This window comes from Cydia strobilella, chromosome 14 (assembly GCF_947568885.1).
Source record: "Cydia strobilella chromosome 14, ilCydStro3.1, whole genome shotgun sequence".
NCBI lineage: Eukaryota > Metazoa > Arthropoda > Insecta > Lepidoptera > Tortricidae > Cydia > Cydia strobilella.
The window spans coordinates 8,829,752-8,857,097 of record NC_086054.1 but is presented as its reverse complement, the minus strand read 5'-3'; the positions used below and the strand labels follow the sequence as shown (position 1 = coordinate 8,857,097).

At 37.6% G+C, this 27,346-nt stretch overlaps 3 protein-coding genes, 1 non-coding gene and 1 pseudogene across 4 annotated transcripts; 1 reads left to right on the top strand and 4 right to left on the bottom strand.

Moving 5' to 3' along the window:
* Positions 1-1,916: 1,916 nt before the first annotated feature.
* On the bottom strand, positions 1,917-14,047 carry LOC134747099 (histone deacetylase 11). Its single transcript, XM_063681664.1, has 8 exons — positions 13,895-14,047; positions 13,667-13,790; positions 12,558-12,668; positions 11,653-11,744; positions 6,528-6,732; positions 5,781-5,947; positions 5,133-5,241; positions 1,917-3,831 (listed from the first exon to the last, which is right to left on the bottom strand). The coding sequence occupies exons 1-8, from the start codon at positions 13,900-13,902 to the stop codon at positions 3,652-3,654; spliced, it is 996 nt and encodes a 331-aa protein (XP_063537734.1). The 5' UTR covers positions 13,903-14,047; the 3' UTR covers positions 1,917-3,651.
* Positions 8,624-9,741, bottom strand: LOC134747364 (uncharacterized; annotated as a pseudogene).
* A 258-nt stretch (positions 14,048-14,305) lies between the features above and the next one.
* Positions 14,306-22,790, top strand: LOC134747096 (dynein regulatory complex subunit 4-like). The gene is made up of 12 exons (XM_063681662.1): positions 14,306-14,450; positions 18,143-18,316; positions 18,719-18,823; positions 19,250-19,405; positions 19,547-19,720; positions 19,846-19,924; positions 20,320-20,503; positions 20,757-20,880; positions 21,241-21,389; positions 21,848-21,946; positions 22,085-22,159; positions 22,558-22,790. Exons 1-12 carry the CDS (start codon positions 14,400-14,402, stop codon positions 22,697-22,699), a joined length of 1,512 nt encoding a protein of 503 aa, XP_063537732.1. The 5' UTR covers positions 14,306-14,399; the 3' UTR covers positions 22,700-22,790.
* Positions 22,313-25,954, bottom strand: LOC134747097 (vacuolar-sorting protein SNF8). The gene is made up of 4 exons (XM_063681663.1): positions 25,586-25,954; positions 24,786-24,987; positions 24,010-24,156; positions 22,313-23,198 (listed from the first exon to the last, which is right to left on the bottom strand). Exons 1-4 carry the CDS (start codon positions 25,947-25,949, stop codon positions 23,066-23,068), a joined length of 846 nt encoding a protein of 281 aa, XP_063537733.1. The 5' UTR covers positions 25,950-25,954; the 3' UTR covers positions 22,313-23,065.
* Positions 25,955-27,037: 1,083 nt separating this feature from the next.
* Trnar-ucu (transfer RNA arginine (anticodon UCU)) lies at positions 27,038-27,110 on the bottom strand. The gene has a single exon. It is a non-coding gene; the product is annotated as a tRNA-Arg (tRNA).
* Between the last annotated feature and the right edge of the window lie 236 nt (positions 27,111-27,346).

Below are 27,346 nucleotides of genomic sequence, written 5' to 3'. Positions count from 1 at the left end.
ACCTTTCTATTGTAATCTTTGTGACTGCCACATCCGTGAACACTGAAATAATGCTTAAAGGGTCGCTTAATAATTCTTCCTTTGTGCGCCGGATGTCACAGTCACATAACATTTTTAGTATTTTACTAAGATGTATAAAATCTTAGGGACCGAGTCTGGGGTTGAGATACTCACCTACCAACCTGGATGCGCAATGCGCATGCTCCTCTACGTTCCGGAAGGTTCCCGTGCTGAGGATCCGGAACCACGGCTGAAGACGTCTATCTCCGAGTGCAACTTTCTGCAACGTAGTGCAGGGAAGTGACTCCTATCAAAGACTTGTTTCGCGCTAATTTACTAATCTGCCAGCTCAGAATTAGACTCACGGCCCTATCTTCCGTTTAGTTAGTTTTTAGTTTAAATACATTTTGTAATTTTAATCCGGGTATTTTTCTTCAACGTATCCTATCCTACTAAATGCGACTTAAAACGTCACTTAGCTACGGATGTCCCAAATTATGAATTGTGCCATTTTCAACCAAAAGGGTACTTATTGTCAGTTGTCGATAAGGTTGATTTCGAATTGAAGCTATATGGAAATAGCGCCTTATTTTCAACCGACAATAAGTACCCTTTTGGCTAAAAACGTCACAATTATGTCCAGTGATCGGAATAGGCAGTATAAATACCTAAACTTAGTAGAATATAGACAAAAAGTGGAGACTTCCTTGACTACAATTTTTTGCGTGACTAAAGTCCCGGAAACGTAATAAGTAAATAATATTGTTATAAATAGGGTAAAAAACAATGCATTCCTCTTTTTTGCCCAATACAATGAATAGGCGTAAAAATATTTTTTGTAACTTTCTATAAATATATTTCTTAAATCTAAATACAAAATTATATATTGTCAGAATCAAAATCGTATTCAAAACTATTATTATTATTTTCTTGCAGATATATTACTGTTTGTTTTCATATTTTCAATCCGGTTTCTTTTGACGCTTAAAATCCACTTGTAAGTTGAAAACGATCTTTCAACATCTACAGACACTACTATCATTTTAATACGGAGTCCCGATTTTTTTTAAATCCGGGAAATCCCAAAAAAATGTTAATGCAAGGCAGTCTCCACTTCATGACTTTGTTCTAATAAGTTTAGGTATTTATACTCTGCTATCCCGATCACTGATTATGTCGCTGTCTCGCTCGCACAGTGTCATTGACAGCCGGCATCAGGAGAGGGACAGCGATATAATTACGCACGTGCGATAGAGATAGCAACAGGCGGATGTACGAAATTCCTCACGGTCAGCGTCCTTTCTTTAATACAGTGCAACCGTTTTTTTTTTCAAAGAAGTTAGTTTTATTGTGTTGTTTTGGATGAAAATGTGTTTCTATACAAATTGAAGTTTGAATACAGTCTGTATTAGCTATGTACCGACTTAACCAATCTAATATAGGTTATTTGTTTATTTTGCTAGCATATATTTTATTTCACATTGTTAATTAGCTATTTAGATATTGTAACACATTTGATTTATAAATAAATACGCAAGTGTAGAAGAAAATATTTTATTTGGAAAAAATTCTATTTCTATCACATTATTGAAGACTAGGCTACATCTTTTTAAGATGATAACAGCAAATTTTATTTGCACTAACACTTAATAATAATATTTGGCACCTTATTTAATGAGATCAATTACTTCACTAACATCGATTTCAAAATTAAAAAGTTCATAAATTCAATAGTAGGTATTTCATAACTTTATTAAATATATTAATAACGGGTCACTCGCGTGTTTTAAGTCGAAAACGCTCGACATGTTTCACTCCGTACCGAGGAGCGTCATCAGGAGCTTGCGTCGACGGTGACGGACCGGCGCAGACCGTCACCGTCGACGCAAGCTCCTGATGACGCTACGGTACGGAGTGAAACATGTCGAGCGGTTTCGACTTAAAACACGTGAGTGACCCGTTATTAATATATTTAATATGTCTGTGTCTCACGGAAGTTTTGTTATTAAAATTTCATAACTTCATAAGTATGGGTTCTTACAATGAGGGAGCGAACCAAGAGACGAAGATATCGTATATATTTTAAGCTTTTTATACACATTATTTCTGTCAGAATAAGATAAGTAAACTCTTACAACCATACGCAAAATAACTATCTAGTGAACAAATTATTGGTTGAACTAGATTTAATGCAAGCATTCAGTGTTTTTTAATGATTTTCAAAAATGTTGCAATATATTCTGTTGGTTTTTATGGTGAGACATAAAATAGTAGAAATTAAATAAAATGGAACTAACAAATTGCCATACTAAATTGTTGCCATGTTTAAGCATTTTACGTCAAAAATGTGACAGTTACGTAGGACGTGGCGCCCTCAATCATTTTCTACAATTTCTTGTAGGACTATACATCCTTTTCTTACTAAACATCAAAATCCAAGACGCAACCACAAGCAGTTACCAGACATACCTAGTCACGATATCTTTTTCTCGCTTAAAATCTGCGGCGACAATTCGAGATCCTAACTCTATAACGTCGTGTGCATAATATTATTATGGTTTAACCCGAGGGCTAGGGAACGTGCACTCCGAGTGTGCACGCTCGTGACTCCGACCGACTTACTTTTGTCAAAGAGGATATAATATAATAGGATGGAGCGGTACTGTCATAGTAAATTTTGTGCCACAGTAAATTCACTGCCATCTATCGACACACAAAACTAAAAATATCGAAAAATGTATTTAAATATATATGGATAAATGATTTGTTTTTATTTGCCTTAATTATTTTTATATGATTTTGACCCATGTCCTTTCACTGATATGCGTTAAAATTGTTAAATAACAAACGAAACCGTCAACGCCATATATACGAGAGTAGGCTAAAGGTAGTGGCGCCATCTGATCGAGAATCAAATTTTCTTGATTTTCGAGGCACGTTTTTTCCTTAGACTGTATCCATCTATTACAGAGTTATATTTATCTGATATTATTATGGTTTAACCCCGCTCCGTGCAACCGCAGCTAGCGGACGCCCAACTTAAAAGGGGGCTAACATTTCGATCGGATTGGTTTTACCTAGAGTTGTGGCTTTGTCGAGACCGTTATTCGTTTACTATTGAAAATGTTCACGAACGAAAACGTTTCTCGTACAAAACGGAGAACGTTCTCGAGAACGGCACAACTCTAGTTTTACCTCTCAGTGTTGGCCGAAACGTTAATGCAATTAACCATTAACCAATACAAAATTGAACCGTAAACTGTAACCGTCCGTTACGGTTTACGGTTCAATTTGTAATGGTTAACGGTTTTTTTTTTTATGTAATAGGAAGCAAACTAGCAGACGAGCCGCCTGATGGGAAGCAGTCATCGCCGCCCATGGACATAAGCAACACCAGAGGAGCCACTTTTATGCGTTGCCCACCTTTGAGAACCCTAAATACCTGTTTCTTGAAGAACCCCATGTCATAGCGCAAGGGAAACACCTCTGAAGGTAGCTCATTCCACAACTTGCGCGTCTTGGGCAAAAACGAGCGAGATGCCCGCTTGTTTTTGGTTTGGTAATTGCAATTAACGTTCGGCCAACACTGCCTTAGATGTCAGCAGTCTATCTGAGCCTTAAGTGGCGCCCTGCACTGAACTTCCAGCCCTACTAATCATCTTCAGCAACTGGGCAGTTACCAGTGATCAGTCCTTTTCTGTGCAAGTTCATGATGGAGTCAGCGATGATCCTGGCGGTTTTCCTGAGGTAACCACCGCTTGTGAGCATCACTATTGGGATCTTGTGGGATCTGCACATTTCGAACACGAACTCGTCCCGTTTTATTATACCCTGAAAATAAATGTGTCGTGTTCAAGCAAAACGTCACCTTGTCGCTTGCCATAAGGACGCTTTGGACAGGTTAGCGAGGGACCTGTTTGGCTTGGCACCGATTTCAAACACATCAGGAAATCGTATGTTAATACCAATTATTTACTATTTAGTTCCTGAGTGTTTTGTAAAGGCGTTTTTTTTATATCGACTAGCTGTCACGTAAAAATGTAGTTTTTTTTTTTAAGTTAGGCACATTAATTCAATTAGACATGTAAAAACATACTTCTTCAATTATTATTTTTTAATTTAGCGCAACCAAAAGACACTTAAAGGAACTGTCACAGGGACCATCATTATAAAGTAGACACTCAAGTTTTTGCTTAACCTTACAACAACCATGGAAAGTAAGTGATCAGTGGGGGACACTCCTCCTTTCGGGCATTCTCGGCTCCGTTCGGCTCGGCATTGCTCCGAGCAATTATTAGGGTTGATACAACTTGACGTACACGACCACAGATAAGATAATGGCTTGAATTCTGACAACCCTAAATAGCCGAAAGGGATAGTATCATACATTAGAAAGGGACAGCATGATTCGTCCTTAAATTGCTGTCAAACTTCGGTTTTGTAGGAAGTGTCCTTTCTGTATACGGTAGTACTATTATTTATTATGTGGTGTTATTAAGCGAGGTTTAGACTAGCAAGAACTTGCATGCAATTTTCATTATATTGCGGTATCTGATCAAACTTTTGAATGCAGTTTACGTCAGTAGTCGGCAACGTAAATTGCATGCAAGTTTTTGCTAGTCTAAACCTCGCTTTAAAATCAGATTGGTTCCGTCGTGATGTCTGCCTTCATCAACTGGTTGACTAATAAAAGTAATAAAAATATCAAACTATATTTAGTACGAAGTACCTAGGTATGTACAGTCGCCATTAGATACATATATAGGAGCGGCCGAGGTGCTCAAAAATATCTGGTTGACTAATAAAAGTAATAAAAATATCAAACTATATTTAGTACGAAGTACCTAGGTATGTACAGTCGCCATTAGATACATATATAGGAGCGGCCGAGGTGCTCAAAAATATCTGGTTGACTAATAAAAGTAATAAAAATATCAAACTATATTTAGTACGAAGTACCTAGGTATGTACAGTCGCCATTAGATACATATATAGGAGCGGCCGAGGTGCTCAAAAATATCTGCCACACAACACATGACAACAGAGGCGTGTTCAGATATTTCTAAGCGCTTCGGCCGCACCGATATATCGGATGACTGTACTTCGAACCGGTGAACATTAAAACTCCTTACCACACTGCTAATCCTCAAATTGCCGAGAGGGTCCGAGTCGAGTATGTCTGTGCCGGCGTTGTAAACCAGAATGTCGGGTGTGAACTCCTTTAACGCCGCTTTTAGATTCCTGGGACATCAATATTAGCATTATTAGTATGAAAAATAGAAACTGTACAAACACCATAACAAAAAGAACAGTTTAATTTAAAAAAACCGTCCAAATGCGAGTCGAACTTTACATTACGCAAAAAACAGCAAAAAAAATCACGTTTGTTGTATGGGAGCCCCACTTAAATATTTATTTTATTCTATTTTTAGTATGTGTTGTTATAGCGGCAACAGTCCTCAATCCACCAACGGGGCGGCAGCTGACGTTCACGAGGGATCATCATAGATAGCCGTTAACCCGATATAGGCGATAACGAGTTTTCGGCCGGGAGGCGATGACCGACGAAATTTGCGCCTGGCACGCGGTCCATATCGTCTGACCAGTAGAAATGTTTACTCTTTACGAATCACTAGTATAACTACCGAATATCCTGAGTGGTCTCTTGGATCTTGGAGTGGATTTTCGGAATTTACCGACGTTGGGTGATTCGAAATAACTCAATTACACCTTACATTTATCTTGAGAATTTCAGTATTACTGGAGCTAATTTCACTTACTGCCTCAGTTTCAGCATATACTCAAGATCTTCAACGCGATGGCCGAGCTCGACCTTGCGGCGAATCGCTTGCTTGGCCTCACGGTCTCTAGGGTAAATGTGCTTGTTGTACATGTCCATTATGTACACCTCTGGCACGCCTAGGAAGTCGTGCTGGTATCCGTTACCCTGGAATAGAAAACTATTTCGATGAGAATGAGTTTCATCGACCAATTTAATTGAATTGGAGGACCAGAGATCCGTTCATGAAGTTCTCTAAACGGAGCGGCAGCTGACTTTTACAATACATTTCGCTTCACGAATTTATGAGTCTGAGACTGAGAGGAGCTTGGGAATAAACATCAGTTGCTGGGGCTAGGTTACAATCTATTCCATTTGGCACAAGTTCACAAGTAACGAGCTTAAATGAAACGGGCCTCAGGGGCGTTTAAATAAAGCTCTAAAAATGTGGGAACAACTCATATTTGCGGTCGCTGCAGTGGTGGAAGCCACCAACAAAGATATAGCGAAGACATTCGGACCTAACATCAGGACAAGCTTAAGGGTTTCAAAACCGATAAAGGTCTAGTCGTCTCTTACCGCCCATTCACCAATACTAACAGTAAAATTTATTTTTGATGTCGGTTATCACCAAGACTCCAAGGGCTTGGTCAAGCCAGGACTGGACTAAAGCCACCGCGGTCGCTGCAATGATGGAAGACAGCAAAGAGCGTAGCTAACATCAGTCTGCTAACCTACAGGGAGTCACCTGATGTGCGTCCAGGTCGACGATCATGGCGTTCTGTATCAGCTCGCTGTCCAGCAGGAAGCGGATGAGCAGCGTGATGTCCGCGTAGGGACAGAAGCCGCCGCCGCGGTCGCCGCTGCAGTGGTGGAAGCCCCCGCCCACGTTCACCGCCCAGCCGCGCTCGAGCGCCAGCTTCCCAGCCAATACTGAGCCACCGGTCTGAAGTCTGCAAATGTAAAACAAACGTTACAACAACAACGTTAAACAAAAAGAAAATGGCTGTGACATACGGACAGACGGAATCTCTGTTTTTTTTTAATACTACGTCGGTGGCAAACAATCATAAGCCTGATGTTAAGCAGTCTCCGTAGCCTATGTACGCCTGCAACTCCAGAGGAGCTACATGCGCGTTGCCGACCCTAACACTCCGCACCCTCGTTGAGCTCTGGCAACCTTTCACCGGCAGGAACACACCACTATGAGTAGGGTCTAGTGATATTTGGCTGCGGTTTTCTGTAAGGTGGAGGTACTTCCCCAGTTGTGGTCTGCTCTAGATCTGGAATGACATCCGCTGTGCTGTGCCCTACCACACAAAGTGAGATTACATTCCCAGTGCCCATACCTCTCTTTTGGACGTAGTTTAAGGACATACCCGGGTCCGAACTCTGTATACATATAGCTATTCATGCCGTAATCGGCAATATGTCTGAATCTCTGTAAGCTCGTAGGGTCAGCGACGCGCGTGTATATTATTGCAATCTTCATAGAGTGGTAATTCAATAACCGGTTAAAACGGCCCTACCATTTTTTTATGCTAGTAAGTAGCACGTGCGGTTTCATTTAACAATAGAAAAAGGATAAGCCGAAAGAGGACTGTTTGAAATTTAAACACTATACTCGTAACTTCACTAGTAGTTATTGATTTTAAAGTGTATGTACTTAATAAGCAAAACTCTACCTATCTTATCTGAAAGCGATGCAGACAAGGTGGCATCCATTTTAATCTAATCTAATCAATATCATAAATACATTTTATTTATGAGGATTATTTATAGCATTATTACAAAGGAGTTTATGCAAATCAACGTAATAATACCTATTAACATGTGAAAATAGATTAACCATACGATGAACAGAGGAACCATCACAATATTAGGAAATAGGCACAAAAAAAAACAGTAGTTGTACCAGTATGTTTATTGCCGTAATATTACTAATAGGTAGATAATGTATGTTTGTTTAACTGAAATAATTTATTATTTACATAATAAATCACCATTATATTTTAAGTTTTTAATATTTGTACGCCAATAGGCAAAGCACAGAGCTCTATTTATTATTTTATATATAAGACCTTAACTGTATTACCTGTGTTCCACAAATAAATCTTTACTTTACTTTACAGTATTATTTTATTGATAAAATATACTAAATGTATTCACTTCAAGTATTATCTAAGATTGAAAGATTGGCCTCCTAGATCCCTAAGAATAATCTTATACTCGTACAGGAATCATTCTAAAACTTTATTTGAACACGAAACAATGATAAAATCTTGTTTGAATGGTAGCAGTTTCCCAGGCCGACTCGTTGAAGGTTTAACTTTTAATTTATTAAGACATACAATTTCTAATTGTTATTAAATCTAAATTATCATTAAAACCTTAATTAGCAATACCACTTCGTAACAAAATAACAAATCGGCCAAGAGCATGTCGGGCTATGCTCAGTGAAGGGTTCCGTAGTTACCATTCTGCCATAATAAGCTCAACGGGAGCTATTAGTAAGGATCCTCTTAGGGTGTCCTACCTCCAGTGTCAGTTTGACGTGGCATTTTTGGGACAACCTGTATATCTATTTTGTAGGAAATTTTATACTCTTCATATGACAATTTGCCGTGCCCAATGTCTATTGCTAGATATGACAATTTTCAGTTATTAATCAGCATAATTCGTTTTCTCTAGCATTTGAAGAACTCCAGATGTTTGAGGTTTTATCTGGCACTTTATGCTGTAATACAATTAAATAATCTCAAGTAGCACGATTATTGCGCATTTAGGTATCTAATGTACCGCATAAAGTGACTGTTTTATAGCCCCATACGTACTTCTGCGGAGTTCTGTCTAATAAAAGGAAACTATTCTCTGTCTTCCCGTAATACCTCTTCGGTTAATGAAGGGAAAGGAAGCTGATTTGTTTCATCATCAACCCAATCTACAAAGTCTTGGCCGAGTTCAACAGCAATTTCCAGCATCAGTATACAATCAACCTCAGCTTTATGCGCGTCCCTAGGCTCCCGCTTGAACACCCGGCTGTAGGTTTCTGGCAATCCGTAACTAACGCCAGGCATATTTATTTCTGGACCCCATGGATATTGACGTTTGGCTCTTTTTTCATCTTTTTCAAATCTCCGGCGATACCTTTTCAACATTCTCCTTAATACCTTTTTTAATTCAGCAATTTCACTAAAGCCATTCGAAGTGTCAGGTCCCGGTACTGGATCACATGATGGTATTGAGGAATTACTGGGATTCGAGGCGTCCTGTCCCGGTAATGTATTACATGACGATAACGAGGGATGATGATTACGTATTGTCTCCAAAATTTTAGGGATTCGTTGTCTGATTGACTCAAAAGCGACATCCCGATAGATATCCCTTCCGCGATTGATGGGTTTTGATTAATTTGCGGGAGTTAAAGCGTGCTGTTCAAAATATTCTTCGATATATTCCTCTTGTTTTTTCTCCTCTAAAATATCGTAGAACGTTTGATGCGTGTCAACGCAGACGAGTTCACTAGAAAACTGCACCTGAAGTTTCGTGAAATACCTCTTTAATGTAATATAGTCAAACTGGAAGCCATAGTGTGCAATTATACAGACAGGTCTTGCCAGAGAGTAGAGAAATTTATCGATCAAATGGAAACAAGACTCGTTAAAGGGTAATTCACCTTGTAACATTTTCTCCGTGAAACCGCCTCTACCGGCGGCGCGCGCGCGATAACTTATCTTCTGTGTTTCTGGCTTAAAACAGCGCGTAAGCTTGTTTACAAATTTAGGAATTTCGGGGATTTCTTGCGAAATACTATCAAGGAACTGCTGACGATCCACTGCTACCATACTTAACTCCGTTATTTCATTTGAGTCTGTATCTAAATCGGTAGTTCCCAAGTCGAGGAACACGTACGTGGCTATCGGAGCCATAGCGGCGACTGAGCTGGTTTTGCACATTTATTTATATCCATGAACGAATTGTGACGCTTACAATTGACAAAGATGCATCCGCGCGAACTTATTACCGTTATATTGTGAATTATCCACTACGTGTGTATTTAACAGCCAATAAGTTACCTTCATTGTTTAGATCTCTCCCGACAAAATGTTTTAACACATCTTGAATAATCTTAATAACTTTTTCAACACTTGCTCAAAACGACGTTTTTATTCCACTGATTTTTGGCTCATAATCCTAGATATTAAACACGCGTGCTCTTTCAGTGTATTATGCCACTCGTGCTTTTTCATTATATTATCCGACTGAGTTAAGAAGCTAACTGATTGCTAATAATATGCATGGAAAGGGAGCCTTCTTTAATTGGTCGGACTGGCGGGCACGGGCGCGCCCGACCGCCTGCGCAGTGCGCGGCCCGGCCGGCCCGCCCGCCGCGCCGCCCGCGGCCGGGGCGAGCGAGGGCCGGCCGGCAGTACGAGTATGACAGATGAAGCACACAATACTAACTGTTTTAACTATTAAAATTTGATTAATATGAAAGTTTCTTTTTTTTCTCGCAAGTGTGTTGAAAAACGTCGTATGAAACGCGTGTGCATTGGTCATTACACACATCGGCTTTCTTATTGCACAATATCCCCTCGTGTGTAATGACCAACTTAGCACACTTGTATCATAATGTACTATTACAGTACATATGGTGCTACTTTCTCGCACTAGTGCGTCAAATAGCACTTTTCGTGATGCATATGTCGAAAGTTTAAAGGGCCATATGTACTGTAAAACGTTGTACGATACACGTGCGAATAGGTAATTCGCAACTCGTGTCGATTTAAAACACTCCCTGCGGTCGTGTTTTAATTTATCGCCACTCGTTTCGAATTTCCTCTTTTCCGCACTTGTATCGTAAATAACTATTTTTTTTCTATTTCAGTTATTTACTTGTTAGAAAAAGTCACAAATAAAGAAGTCCTGAGAGAAATAGGTACTTATAGGAGACTAGGCCAAATGAGTAACGGACATCTTATATGACTTAGGGGTCATCCATTAATTACATCACACGTATAGGGGGAGAGAGGGGGTCAAGAAAATGTGACATGTTGTGACAAGGAGGAGAGGTGTCACAAACTTTGTGACGTCACTTTAACTTCATCAGTACCCGACAATTTATTTAATTTTTTTTATCCGCTGTACAGTTAAATAACAACTAGTTAAATAATAACTAGATAAATAATAACTCGTTTTTATTGGTTTAAATATTCTTTCCTAATCAGTTTCGGGTTATAAAATTACTAAAATTTGTTTTATCAAAATGATTTTGATAAAATATTAATAATATCTAGTTAGATTTGCCGATTTTTTTGAAAACAAAATTGCCAAAAATGTGACGTCACAACAGGGGGGAAGGGGCTTGCCAAATAAACGCCAAATGTGACCAAGTGTGACAAGGAGGGGGGAGGGGGTCAAAAACCTAGAAACTCGTGTGACGTAATTAATGGATGACCCCTTAGAGGAAAATGGACGACGGTTTCTCCACACAAGGGTATTCCCTATTTTCCTCACTGGATATTGACATTATAGAAACCAGTCTAGAAATATCAAATAAAAGAAGAGCCAATCTGAGCTGGAGAGGTAAATGGGTGAATCAACTATTTCTTGTTGTTATTGTGTCCCGTCAGCCAGGGGACAACATTAGCACAGTTTGTTAGATGGAATGTTGTATAACGATCCACAAACATGCTTATTAGTTGTAGCTCAGTGGAAAGGCCTTATATATCTACCACAAAAATGCATGTTTGGTTATTTTAAATACCATAAAATCGGGGTTTTAAGTGTGACCCAGGAAAACGTAACCATGGCAACGAGTGACAAGAAAAAGTTGATTCACCCTAATATAAAAGTTAAAAATACATACATACCTCATAGGCCTTAAATACGCATACTGGACACATATATTCGGCAACAACGCAACCATGGGCACCTCTGCTATAATGGCCACCCTCATGCTCCACTGAAATATAAATTAGCTTTTTATCTATAGTTTTTTTATACCACAACCGTGGCGAACAAGCATGCTGGGCTGCTCCAGATTCGAGGAGCATGACATTTTGCTTTGCCCTAGCTCTCTTTTGGTTGAGAGTAGTTTAAAGACATTATATAAGTGCACCATTTGTACATTTTTCTTTATTTGTGCAATAGTTTGTGGAAGTGATGAACTACCAATAGTCTTCGGATGAGCGACAATACAATTCTTCATCTAACTCAACAGCTTTATTTTACTTCTTACAGTATTTGTAGGAACTACAATTGGTAGGTAATTAGAAAACGAACAACTTCACTCACGATAATTGAGCTAACAGTATTTGGATAGTAAACGTTAAAAAAAAAAAAAACGTTTAGGCAGAATATTCGGAATCATTCATTGAAGTAACAGATCATTGACACATAAGACGAGATTGCGCGCATCAGCCAGTGCTCGTCACAAGTTTAAATAAATAAATAAGGACGAACCATACCTGGGTCCAATATTAAATTAATTAATACGCATGAGTATGAGCAAAAAATTACAATATTTGTCATCATACCCTTAACTTTATAGTACCCTTTCCTATAAAGTTTGTTCCTATAAAGAATTCGCCCACCTTATAAAACAGGAATGGTGTTCAGTAGGCTTAGCACGAGAGCGCTGTGACAGTGTCTCGCACACTACCTGGACTTTTCTATTGTATGTTAGAAAAAGTCGGGTATCTATCGTGGGCAAGATAATATAGTGGCACTCTTATGCTAAGTCTACTGCGCAGAAAAGTTATGTGCAAGTACTTACTTTTAATGAATTTAAGTATCGTTTTGTATGAACTCGTCTCAAATCTCTTTTCTGGGCTTCGTTAGGTTTCACCAAGCACTCATCAGTAATGAATTCTGCATCTTTTAGATACTGAAAAATAATAATATTATTCATTAACCTTTTGACTGAAGTTTACTTTTGTGTATCCTATAAATAGCTGTTTATTTATTTTTTTAGTCGTATGGCATATTACAATTCGTGGTCGCTTTACAAATTTACAAATTAATAGTTAGGTTCTTCACCCAATGGGCTGCGTTGTCGCTTAGCTTAAGTAAGTCCATAGGATCTCCTGTGTACTTCCTTTTTGGGCACTTGCGGACTATGTGGTAAATGGACTGTACAGGTGCTGTTATAGCTGTTATTTATAGGATACACAAAAGTAAACTTTATTCTGTTTGAGGTTTATTTTACACATATTGTAACATTTGCCAGTTATGGCTGGCTGTGGTGGTCAAAGGGGCTACAGGTACAGTCTTTACTTTTGCCAGAGTGGGTGTTATTCGTCAGGATAACTCTTAGAAAGTAAAAGCAAAACATTTGGCAAGTAGGGTTGACCTGAAATCAAGCAAAAGAGGTAACACTTCACAGTTTTTCAAAAAAAGTGGATGGATTAGATTTTTTTTTGATCATACTTATAATTAAGACATTTCCTTACCAATTTAGAATTTAGGGGAAATCAATGTTTTATATAAATTGTTTATTTATATGTGGAATAGGAGCTCTTAAATAACATTAGGATGTGTTCAAAAAAATTCCAACTACACTTTTAATTTTCAAAATATTGGATATTCCTTTACACGTTAATATTGTTAATTAATCGAATACTAAGACGGAAATCGAATAGAATAGAAAATAGAGCTTAGAAATTAGTCTTCTAACCTAGCCTCGAAGCTGCAAGTGTCGGGCCCAACAGATTCTGAGGGTCTACCGCGAAAATTAAAAATCGAAATTTCACGGTAGGCCCTCTTATGTGGTTGCTGATGAATTGAATGAATGTGCAATTGAGTCGTCTTTAGTCCAACCGAGAATTGGTAGATATTTTCACACATTTTAAAAGTTACAAGAAACTAGTAAAACATGCGACTTACTTGAATAATATTACGCCATTTCTTGGCGTCAAAAACGTGAAATTTCTCTAGACCGCACACGGACACATTGTACTTTTCGTCGTAAATGAGTGGCCACTGATTTTCATTTATGTCGAAGTATAAGCTGAAATAAAATGAGTATAATGCGCAATGTTTTATTGTACGCTATTTCGAGAAAATATCAACAATGTTGTAGCACAAATGTACAACAAAGGACAAGAAATTTACCTGGTCATTTTAAATAAACTTAAAAGTTAGAAAAGTTGTTTACATTTTATGCGTTATTTGTTAATTTTCAATATTTCGCACAACAATAACATTTTGTATTTTGGTATCTTCTGCTATTGAGCGCTTGAGCGGTTTGTCAAAAATTTGACAGCTGTCAGTGTTTATGGAGGCACATACAAACAAAAGCTTCAAGGACAAAAATTACTCAGATCAGAATAAATAAGATTTCCCAATATATATCAATATTTTTTAAGTAGCAGCATAATTAACTCAATTTAACTATATTATATTTTAATATGATAGTAAAATTGAAATATATAACAGCACCGATTTTCTATTAACGCCAAACAGGTACGTAGTTGCTTAGCAACGCAATTATGACGTTACATAGCGCGAAATGTAAACAAAGCAATGTGAGCATAGGTACGAGTCATAATTTATTTGTTATTTTTCTTTGTTTAAGTAACTTAAATACATTTTAAATTGTGATCCCGATGATTGCATTATGGAAAACACAGCCTATAATGTGCTTCAAACTGAAGTCGACTTTTATAGGGTAAGCTCGTGAAAATATCGACCTGTAATTTGAATAACTAATCTCGCGTAATTCAACTATTATAGGTGCCTCGCCACAATCAGAAATATCAGTTTTTAGATTTACCGTTTCCTAAAAGAAATAATTAGACCGTTATTGCTTACGAAGCCGATAAATTCACATACCTACCATTGTAACCGATGGGAAAAGTTTATACAGTTGGTCAAACCAAACCAAATGGGGTTGGCCAGTCGAAATAATTAGCAGATGGCGCCAGCATAGTTTGCCCTGTCCTCGCCCTGTCAATCCCTAGAAATGTGTCAAATTTTTGTTTTTTTAATGTCCTGGATGCCAGCCCTTTAAGACGATTCTCGCTGATTTGGCCTTGAGCGTCTCAGCGTCTCTGTACCCGCACCCCGCTCACTGCGATCGTACGTGAATTTCGTCTCGGTGCGGCGACTGCGGCGGAACGAGGTTCAAAGAATAACCTACAGCCCAGAGGCGCGCGGCAATTGGCGCTATACCTCGTATTTGTGTATCTTTTGCAGATATTTTGTTGTTTGAGTATGAGTAGATCATGCGTGTAGTGGAGGTCGTAAATTATAATAAAAATATATCCTCTTATGCATTATACTTTACAAGCCTCAATTAGTTAATTTGTGTTTTATCTGTTTCTTACAAATAAATACCTAAGTCAAATCGACGGATTAAGATTTATAGCTAAAGCTTGGTATGTACTAAATTGAGGCGTACAGTGCGTTTATTTTATACAGTTTTTTTTTATCCGTAATAAATAAATATAAATAATGCCATTAATAGTTAACTTATAAAATTAAAGTACCTACTAGCTTCATAAACTACTACAAATGTGTTATTTTTCGAAGTTCGAAGTTTTCTCAATCATTACGTGGGAATATCATCATTATTAGGGTTCCGTACCTCAAAAGGAAAAAAACGGAACCCTTATAGGATCACTCGTGCGTCTGTCTGTCTGTCCGTCTGTCACAGCCTATTTTCTCGGAAACGACTGAACCAATTAAGTTGAAATTTGGTGTATATATGTAAGTTTGTGACCCAAAGACGGACATGTAACGTAAACAAATTAATTTTAAACACGGGGGCCACTTTTGGGGGGTAAAAGAGAAAATTAATAAAAAAAAAATTTTAAACTACCGTGTTACATATCAAATGAAAGAGCTCATTGTGAGAATCTCAAATGTATATTTTTTATAATTTTAAGATAAACAGTCAATTCAATTCAATTCAATATATTCTTTATTCAAATAGGCCTAGCAACAAGCATTTTTAAATTGTTTAGAAGTTATTCACGAAAATAGGCAAAAAATGAGCATTCCACCCCTTTATCTCCGAAACTACTGGGTATAAAATTTTGAAAAAAATACACAAAATAGATCTTTACCTATAGATCACAGGAAAACTTATTAGAAATGAGCAGTCAAGCGTGAGTCGGACTTAATTATTTAGTTTTTGATCCAACCCCTACGGGTTTGTTAAAGACATTTCACGCACGTTTCACATAAAAAATAAATTGTTTAATTTGAGTAATATACGGAACACCCTTGTAACGCGACTCCGACTCGCACTTGGCCGGTTTTTATTACAAGCGCGCCACAACCAAATCAGCGCTTTGCAGTCATTTATTTTTTTAGTGGTTAACGGCTATGTATGATGAACCCCTGTGGACGTCAGCTGCCGCTCCGTTGATGGGTTGAGAAATGGCAGCCACCGAAACACGCAAAAAAAATTGTTATCGCCTCCCGCTTGATACTGTGTCAGATGATAGTTTAGATGCTATTGTGAATTAAAAAAATGGTCAGCCGGTTTTATCTCGTCTTAACTTTGTCAGATGGTAGTTTAGATGATATTGTTAATAAAACAAATCGTCGGCCGGTTGTATCGCGGTGGAAATACCGTCAGCTATTAAAACATTATTGTTAGTTTAAAAATAATTTTAATTGATTTAGCCGTTTAGTAAAAATAACCAAAGTTAGCCGCAAAATGGCCTGTTTTATTATTTTTATTACGGTAAAACTATAAATATCAGGAAATAAGTTTAATTTTATAATTGTTGAACAATAAATGAAGAATCATATATATTTTATTCATAATTTTTTGTTTACCCATTTAGAAGACATAATACACCAAGTTGACCCAATGAAATAATTACTGAAATGCAGAAGGAGATACAAATAATAATAAAATAATAAAACGTTTATTAACAGGCAAGGATCAACCATGGAAAATTTACAGACATAACTACAATTAAACTATTTAACACTAATTACTACTTAACTAAACCTACAATAAACTTAATAGTAAGTTTTTCCGTAAATGAAAATACGATAGGCCGTTTTGCTAGTTCTTAATCGATTAAAATTATTTTTAAATTACAAAAACAATGTTTTTTAACATACATACATACAACGTAATAGGTAATAGGTAGCTTATGTTAAATCAATTATTTATTGTTTCGAGATGGAATGGAACATTATTCAAAACGTAAAACTTGAATGACATTATAATATGTCGGTTAGAAAACATTTATTTATTTATTTCAAATGAAGTTTTCTCAAACATACGTATATTATAGTATAATATATACGGATATTATCATTACATTCATTGTAATAGACCGCAAAATACCGTGTTGCGCTCGCTAATGCGCGTCGCAACCAAATCAGCGCTCTGCAGTTATTTATTCTTTGGCCACAATAACTCCGATCTTATAGCACTTTGCTTGTGCATAAGCGAACATAGTGCAAGGAAGGCACGGAGCGACGAGCGACACAGCCTCCTCGTCTCAAAGCTGGCACACGACTGCCGGCCACGCCATGTTCAGGCTGCATACGCATGAAATGTGGAAAAACGTTCGATTTCTTAAGAAAATATTTTTTGATTAAGAAAAGCTATGTTGCATTTGTAGAACCTGTTAAAACATGTTTGTTAGTTTAAAAATAATTTTAATCGATTAAGCCGTTTAGAAGTTATAAGCAAAGTTAGCCGCAAAACGGCCTGTCGTGTTATTTTTTTTTTCGGTGAAACTACAAATTTTAGGAAAAAAGTCAAATGTTGCGATTGTTGTCCATAGAGTGAAGATGCATATATATTTTTTTCATAATTTTTGGTTGACTCATTTAGAAGTTATAAGCTCTAAAAAGTAACAGTTTTTGGCCAAAACTTGCGCGAAGCGCCTTAAGCCAAATCTCATAGAAAAAGGGGCAAGCTATGATGGCGCCATCTCTGCAAACCTTTGACAGTTGCCATTGCCAACCCCATTCTCAGTAAGGCCAGGATTATACTTGTAAGTTTTACTTACGTAAGTAGGGACAAAGCTATTTGCTAGAATGAGATAACGATATTCATATCTCATTCTGTAGTATAGCTGTGTCCCTACTTACGTAAGTAAAACTTACAAGTGTAATCCTGGCCTAAATAAGAACAAAAAAAACCTAGTCATCCTTTTCTTTTGGGTGGTAGTACTAGTGTAAGACAAAGATAGTATGATTCTATCTGTCTACGTTTGAAATGAGACAGTCCTTAGACAAACTATAATTTCTTAACCAAGTGATAGCTTTTTTACACTCTTGGAAGCAAGCACCCTTCGAATAATTATTCCATTTTCACTATGCTATTTCAGGTTCAGGATTTCGCTAGTAATATTAAAACTATTCATTATTTTTCTCTTTTAATAGCAAAACCAGTCAGTAGTAGACCAAGAAGTCCGTGCCCTGATATCAGACAACGAGAAGCTGTCTCGCCAGGTGAAAATGCTGCTCAAAGAAAGATTGGAGACTGAGGCCCACCAAGATGTAGACTACAGCAAAGAGTTGGAAGACCTAAGGAAACAAGTCAACCTTATTGCTAAGGTATTTTTAAGTGAAAATCTTAATCCACGGACTCCAATCTTATCAGACACTGACGGCTATTACTATTGCAGTAAAGGGCGCGAACTTTGTGTGCTCCATTGACCGTAGGAAGACAAAATAGACAAAAATTCAAAATACATTTCTACCTCCCTACATTATGGGAGGAGGTACCATTTAGAATTATAGGTAGGTACTTATTGAGTAGGTACACTTCTACGTTCATTAACCGATCCAGATGATTCCATCTGACCATGGTGAATAATCTTAATTGTCGTATTGCGATCCGATGCAATCGTTGTTAGTATCAAGTTGACAACAAGAATAGCAGGTAAGGTATAAGGTATTTAAATAGGTACTCTATTTATTCTATAGGTAGGTACATATTTCAATTTCTTGTTATAGGAGAGAGATTCAATTCACGTCCTGTGGCAAACTTCACAAAGAACCATAGAGGCGTTGGAGAACGAATTGCAAACTTACCAAGGATATGAAAAGGGGAATAAACAAGTGCGTAACCGTATTATTCGAGTTTTTGCTTTGAAGTTCAGTCGATCCATGCCGCTGCGCCATTATTAAAATTTCATGTTGTTTTTTTCTAATATCTATTATGAGCCTTAACTAATTTTTAGGGTTCCGTACCCAAATGCTAAAAACAGGACCCTATTACTAAGACTCCGCTGTCCGTCTGTCTGTCTGTCGCCAGGCTGTATCTCATGAACCGTGATAGCTAGACAGTTTAAATTTTCACAGATGATGTATTTCTGTTGCCGCTATAACAACAAATACTAAAAAGTACGGAACCCTCGGTGGGTGAGTCCGACTATGTTCGGCTACTAGTCCATCAGTTATCACCAATCACCATACATTTCATTCGATCTAGAGGTACTGCTAGTCTTCCTAAAACAGACCGATAATTTTTAATATACTTTGCAGGATATAAAAGAAGAAAACCGTAGCCTTGAATTGAAACTCGACACAGCACTAAGGGATTATATTGAATTGGAATCTAAGTATAAGGAACTTCAGAAGAAAAACAACTCTATGGAGAATGAGCTGATTAATAGGGAAAAGGAAATTAATACTTATAAGGTAAATCAGTCACTATATACCATGTATCACCATCTGCATTAAATGTGAAGATGGTCCTTCGAACCGGATCAACTTTGTCTTACCTACATATTACTTAGGTAAATGTTATCTGCCAACTTCTATACTAATTCTGTATTTAAGGAAAGAGGTAAAACATTAGAAAACAAATTGGAGAAGACAGCGAAAGATCTAGAAGAGAACAGGATCAACTTAGCAGTGGAAAGGAAAAATAACGAAGGTCTAAAGTCGCATACGATCGCATTGCAGAAAGAATGCACTGAGAAAGTTAAGAAAGAAATGGAGGCTAAGTCAAAAGTATGTAATACGTTATATTATCTGGCGAAGCTTGATAATACTTTTTTTTGTGCCGCAAGCTTGTATGTTACAAGAAAACATAAGTCAAAAACAGAAAAATTACAATTATTATTCGCATTCCTCAGGTGGCTGAAGCGTTGCAATTATTCGATTTGGTTTCGCGGGAGAAGAATGAATTGCAGAAAAAACTCGCGAAACTAACAGGTATGTATATCCTTTATCATTAAATTTGATGTATTCCCATTTGTCCCCGCCAGGCACGAATAGGTGTTTTCTGGAACATACCGGGGCTCGCGTTAAAATGACCTGATAATAGTTAGGGAGGCAGTCTTAAAACCGCATCCTAGTTTGACAGTCGAAACTGATGCCGCTGTTATGGCCGCTGTGTACTGCGCCATATGTTTTGTTTAGGGTCACGTCACGTCAACGACGTCACGTTTGACTGCATACGATACGGAGCAGTACAGCGCCATCTGGTTTAGCTATCGACTTTAAATCACAAAATTGTCTTAGACATCTAACACAATAAATTAATAGATAGTATATCTGGAATTGCGGAAGGTGGAAATCTTTTTCTCGTAACGTAATTCCTTTTTCAGGTGAAATGTCCACGCTAAAACAAACCTTATCTAGAGTGAAACAAGACACAGAATCCAGCTACAGGGTGGAGCTAGACGAAGTAAAAGAGAAATACAATGAGAAGGTGGCAGACATGCTGGAGCATATAAGGAACTTGGACACGGAGTTGGTTGAAAAGGGATTGTTGTTGAGCAAAACGCTTAGGTAATTTTTTTAGGTACCTAGGTAGTTTAAAATTTTAAGTAGGTAGTTATATAGTACCCAACTAATTATACTCGGATTTTCGTCAAAATATCGCAACATTTGCTTTTATGACTGTGACGCGCTTTTCGTGTGTGAATTAACTTTTTAGTGTCACTTTATGGTTACAGTCAGTTGTTCAGGAGAAAGACAAATCTTAAAATCCTGATTTTATGGTATTTAAATTTACCAAACATGTATCTTTCACGCGTCTTAGGGAAAACAAAGTCCTCCAAGTGTCGAACGAGAGCTACCTAAACCAACAGAAGAGTGAACTCAAATCCTTGGACCCGAAGCTGGCTCTCGCGGAGCAGCGGCTGGAAGCCTTGTTCCAAGAACTGGTAAATTAAATATGTATATAAATTCAGCAGCAGAAGTAAATTTCGACACGCACGCTTCGCGCTAAAAATAATAGCACGCTCATCTCTCTTAAGTCGTGTTCACGTCATTTTGAATGCCTCTCCCGCTTAACTTGTTCTAACTGCAGTCACTGCATACGAAACATGTTAAAAAACAATACGTACTAATATAATTAGCTCATTGTCGCACTTATGGTTTTTTTAAACTCTACGTCTATGTCTTATGACAATACTCTCTGTCTACTGAAAAGGCGGTAAATTTATAAAATGCATGCGCGCGGTCGGGCTCTCATACAAATATTCAATTTAAGAAAATAATATATTTGCATGTTATGGTCGCAGGTCGCATCAGAAAGACGGAACATCCAACTGGTATGCGAAAAGCAGAGCTTAGCCATAGATATACAGAGGGTACAAGATAGCCACGCGCGTGAAACCAAGCGTCGTGACTGGGAGGAAAAACTACTGAAATCACAGTGCGATGAGCTCAAGTGAGTGAGACAGAAGCTGTGCCATAATCACGAAAAAACATTAGGCGACACGATTCGAGTCGCCAGCGACGTCGGGTGAAGTGCCGCAACATTGCAGGACGTCGCTCGACATGACTATTGACTAAGAACACACAGCGCGCGACAGATGTTGCCAGGGTGTGTCATAAGTCGTGTGGTGTCGCCAGTATGACAGGCAAAGTTTCGCGAAGTCGCACGACTTCGCCTGACATCGCAGCCGACTTAAATCGCGCGGTGTCGCCAGATGTGTCAAGCGAAATTCCTCACTTCGCTTGATTCGTCGCCGACACATGTCGCGGGACATTTTTCCTTACCAGTCCGCCGGACGACATCGGCCTGCCAAATTTTTAATCTAACTGACAGGCCGATATCGTCCGGCGGACTGGTAATGAATGGTAACGGAATTTTGGAAGACAGCTGTCAAGTATTTCTTGTTTCAGAATTCAAGTGGAACACTTGCAGAAATCATTGGATGAAACGCACAATATCATAAGCAAATTGCAGACTATGCTTACATCTAGAACCGAGCTTAACCAAAAGTAAGTACAATCCTACTTACTTATATTAAAGCAGGAGTTTTCAACCGTTGAGTCACAAAGGAAGGAAGGACCGATTTTTTTTTATCAAAGGATTTTTTTTTAAACGTCAATGTTTAAGCATACCTTCTTGTTTTGCAGAATGGTGTCAACTAAAGAAGAGGAATTAGCAGACCTGCTTAAACACTTGGAGAATCAAATGGAGCTTAGTAAAAAGTAGGTCCTTTGCTGAAATTAGCTTTTAGCACAGAATAAGTAATAGTACTACCGTTCAGAAAATAAACTTCCTACAAAACCGAAGTTTGACAGCGGTTCAGGGACGAATCATGCTGTCCCTTCCTAATGTATGGCACTATCCCTTTCGGCTAATTAGGGTTGTCAAAACTCAAGTAATTATCTTCTCTGTGGTTGTGCACGCAAAGGGACGTCAAGTTGTGCCAAACCTAATAATTGCTCGGAGCAATGCTGAGCCGAACGGAGCCGAGAATGCCCGAACGCTCCAGTTTCCTCCCCATGGTTTTAGTGTTTGGTGACAGCCTGCTACTTTAGTTTGAGTCCTATGTATTACAATATTTGCAGTGAATTAAATTCAGTAATTAATTTACACTTTACAGGTGGAAAGAATCCTACGTTGAAATGACAACAAAATTAAAGAAGAAATTGGACGACTTACAACAAGAAAATAAAGAACTAAGATCAAAATTAAAACTACCGTCAATAGCGTCGTCGATACAAGATGATAGCTCGATAAGCTGATAAATATTTGTAATTAGAATCAAATTAAAATGGATTTACAGTGCAATATTATTATAATAAATCATTTATTAGACTTAATGGTATTTACTGTGTATACAATTTTTTCTAAATTACAAAATCGCCTATTCCCAAAATATTATTGTAAGTAAATAATAGATGCATGGCATGCCTTCAGAGGGCCTACCGCGAACACCGAACTTCGCAAATTGCGGGCACATTTATCTTTTACTCCAAGTAAGGCGTAATTAGAGTGACAGAGATAGATGCCCACATTTTACGAACGTCGGCGTTTGCGGTAGGTCCTCTGATCTTGCCAATTCTGAACTATAATATTTTAGGAAAGAGCGAAAAAATAACGACATACTATCATTGGGCCGCTACGCACTCGGAGAACATGCTAGGGAACCAATACAACATCTCCTTGTCTTGTGTGTCGATCCACGCTAGGCCCTCTTTCACCATGTGGTTTAATGCGTTTTGCGTTCTCGTTTCGTTCCAACTGGAAATCAGATTATTAATGTTAACCTTTTCGACGCCGTGTCAAACACAAAAGCTGTCACTCGGACGCCACGTGTCAAAACTGAAATTGAACTTTATGCACATGCACGTAGGTCTATGTTGGTCTGGGGTCTTTGACCGCTTAATCCGTTTTTGGCGTTGGACCTTCGGTGCCGATATATCCGTCATTGGCGTCCAAAAGGTTAACAAGGCACATATTAAGCTTGAGAAAAGTTTAGAATGAAAATGCAAGAAGCAAATGCAAGAAATATTAGTAGCTTAACTTGAAATTCGGGTAAATCCAACTGCCAGATTATGTGATTTTGGTATTAAGGCAAGGTAATAGGGTAGATATTTCCTAAGAGGGTCGCATGGATTTATCCGAGTTAGAAAGTTAAGCGAAACAAATATTTAATACATAATGAATAACAATTATAAAGGCCTGCGCATTTTGGGGTGAGTGTAGTGTTTTTATTTTATTTTTATCTTATTTTTTGCTAACATCTTACATGAGTGCAGACAAAAAATAACGCGCGAACTAACGCGCTTTTTCCGAAAGTCTAAATCCTCGCCGACCGGGTGGCTGGACGGCTTTCTCATTCTCCACTGTAGTTACTTATCACTTTCCCGGATGCTGACGATGGTTACCGATTATTTATTTATTTATCGTATGGCATTACAGTTACTGGATTTAAATTGAATACTAATCTAAAGATTGAGGTTTGCACTAATTGCACTGTATGTGTGTGTGTGTTTATGGTTACGGAAGCAGTGTTTTAAGGCCATGTCAATGTAAAAAACTTATTCCTCACCCTAGATCCCCAGTAAGTATGCTAGCAGAGATCCAAGCCGTGCCCAGGGCGCTGGCCTTCTGTAGTACCAGGGTCTGGTCCAGGTTGAGCTCTCCGGGTACTGACTGCACCAGCCATCTGCCCTTGCCAATGGGAACTACTGTGAATCTGTAATAGAATGAAGATTTTCCAATGTAGCAATTTTTTTGTCACATCGGAACTGTCAGATTTTTAATGGAATCTTTGTTTGGGAACATCCCTATCAAATTTTTTTCATATTTCGCCATCAGTGACTTGTGAATATCTCATGATCTATGAGTGTATGTTCACTCAGTTCAGGGGACTTTTTTACATTTATAATTTTTATAGAGCCAGGCTTGCACCACCAACGAAAAAGTATTCATATAGGTAGACTTTTTTTTCCAAGTTCTCCAAATTCCCTGTAGGTCCCCATGCTTGAAGATTCTACAAAATTGAATTTTGAAAATAATAATTAATTAGACTTTTATTGACCGGGATAAGTCTACCCTTACCTTACCTTACCTTATAAGTCTAGTGAAACTAACCGTGAGTCATTCAAAACTCTAATAATTAATTGTTGATCAGTGGATTAAAAGAAAACTAAATACTTTTATTTGCCAAAAATTTTATTGATTCCAGTGTTTATTATTATATGGAATTAATTCCTGTAAATAATAACGTAATGTAAGTAATAACTGTGTGCTCCTCTAATTCATGTACCTATCAACTTCTTGAATTAATACTATTAGTAGTACTTATCATTCTAATAAACTCACCCATTGCCAAATATCTTTAATTTCTTAACAGCAGCCAACAGGTCCTCATTAGTAATATCCTGATGCTTTTTGGCCTTCCCTCTGGCTGCGATCAGCCTCATCCGAAGCTCCTCAAGTGTGATCAGACCTCCGTTCTTGTAGTTTGTTGCCATGCATACTTCTACTATTTGGACTCCTAACTCGTAATAAAAATCTCCGATGCCTAAAAGAGTGAAATGTCTTATAAAATGCCAAAAAACATGCAATAAAAGCAAAGCAATACTTTGTATGAGAAAAAAGTTACACTTTTTTGTAAATTCAATACACAGTGTCTATATAAATTACAACTTAAAGATGGGACAGGACAGCAGGGTGAGGACCGTCATTACTGGTGTAAAGGATCGCCATAGCTATTATCCAATGTGGGAATGCCACAAGCAGGCACCTATGGAATAGATTTTTTTGTATGCATTTAATGTTTTTGCGTTTTATGTATCTTTTCATTTTACATCAATAAAAATTGGTATTTGTAAATTAAAGATGAAAGTTTTAGGCTTATCCAACCTATTACCTAATAATTTTTGTTACCTAATAATTGCGTGAAGAGTTCTAGTCAAATCACCATACTAGCCTGAATTAAGAACTTTTTATCAGAAAGGCTTTCAATTAAGGTGACATCATCAACCAGGAAATAATGTCTCAAAACAATGTTCTCAATGATATTAGATACTTTATGTATCTGATAACACACAGGAAACTTTGTCATTCATAAATCTGAACGTTTAAGCAAAACAAAGTAAAATTAAGTTCCAAATACAAACCAAGAACTGACCAGAACCCCTTTCCAGAAGCTAAAGGGTCTACACCAATCGCAGCGCACATTTCTTGGAACTGCCTACGAAACTGAGCGTTCTTCTTTATCTCGTTCTTATGTTTCGTGGCGAATTCCTCCAAATTTTCCCTGAACACTTCTAGTTGTTTGGACATCTGCTGAAACTGATTTTCTTGTATTTCGGACCCTTTCTCTCTGTATTTCTCTTGCTCTAACTTTTGCTTTTGGATGGCACCCACTCCAGCTCGTCTTCGCATCTTGATTATTATTAAATCTGAATTATAAATTGAATATAATTTTAATAATGAAGCTGAAAGCAGTTGTTGATTTTTCTTTGACACTCTGACAACCATCTGACAACTGACAAGTTGACAACTGAACTGACAGAACTTTGACACTTGAGCAAACTCATGTGTCGTTCTACGCAAAACATATTTTACATCGTTTAAGTTCTGTTCCGTAGAATTCATGAACCCTAAAATGACAAAATGTGGACATGTCTTCATAATTAATGTCAAAATTCTATAAAAATATGATGTTTTATATTTATAATGACACCGCCTCACTTTGTTTTATCAAGTCGGTGTAAAATTTAGTATACAGATAGAATAAACAGACTGTATAATATTTCTAAATTCCCTTTGTTCATCCATCCGTCCGTATTTCACAACTATATTTTAATGAAATAGGGAATATTACGCGAAACTCTTACGTATACTCTTACTCTTTGGGTGGCGCCAGTACCACAATCTGAAGGTCTATCGCGAAACAAGAAAATCGAAATTTCATTATGTAACATCTCTGTCACTCTTGCATACTCGAGGGATAAAGAGGCAGATAGGGAATTTTCGGATTTGCGTTTCCCGGTAGGTAACATGCTGTAAACAAACCGCCTTGATGCATATTTTATTATCTCTGAAAATTTGTCATTGTCAAAAAGCTGTTAAAGGTACAGTATGTATAAGTTACTCTATAGTTTACTAAAAAGGCTAGTGCTGCACTCTGGTGGCAGAACATTGCAGTAATATCCCCAGGTTAGGTTAGGTGTTGTATTGTAATTCCAAAAATAAAATTAATATCTGGGAGGGACTCCATGTATGTTGTTATCGTAAGGCCGGGTTCCATTGACCCAACACAGGGTAACTTTGGCCCATGCTGTTTAAACTATCGCTTGGAAAAATTCAAAATAATGTGCCCAAATGAGTCCAAATAATTACCTGTTACGGATATAATATATCAAAGCAAAGGAGATGCCCATTGTATTTTAATAGTTTCTGACGAGTGCAAACTGCAAATACCTATCTAATTAAAAAAATGGTTTAATCTACAATTATGTATTCAAATTTCTGTGCAAAAAATATGTTTCTAAATCGATTTAGAAATGTAAAACATTAAAATTAGGATTTTTTTTTTTAATTAGGATACTAAAAATACAATTGTCCATCCCTGGTGGGGATCGAACCCACGACCTTTGGATTAGAAGTCCAACGCGCTATCCTCTGCGCCACAGGGACTGTTGAACGAGTTGTCAAAATAGCGGATCAGTATATACGGCATAGTTCGTCAGTAAGGTCGCTTACTCGTTATTATAAGAACACGTATATATTAGATTATAAAACTTTTCTTGAAATTCAGTATACTTTTTTAATTATTTTCGTATTATATCAGTTAAAATATTTGTATTATAGGATGATTATATGAATTACAAACAAATAATCACTAAATTGATTTTCCGTTTGCGGAAATCATA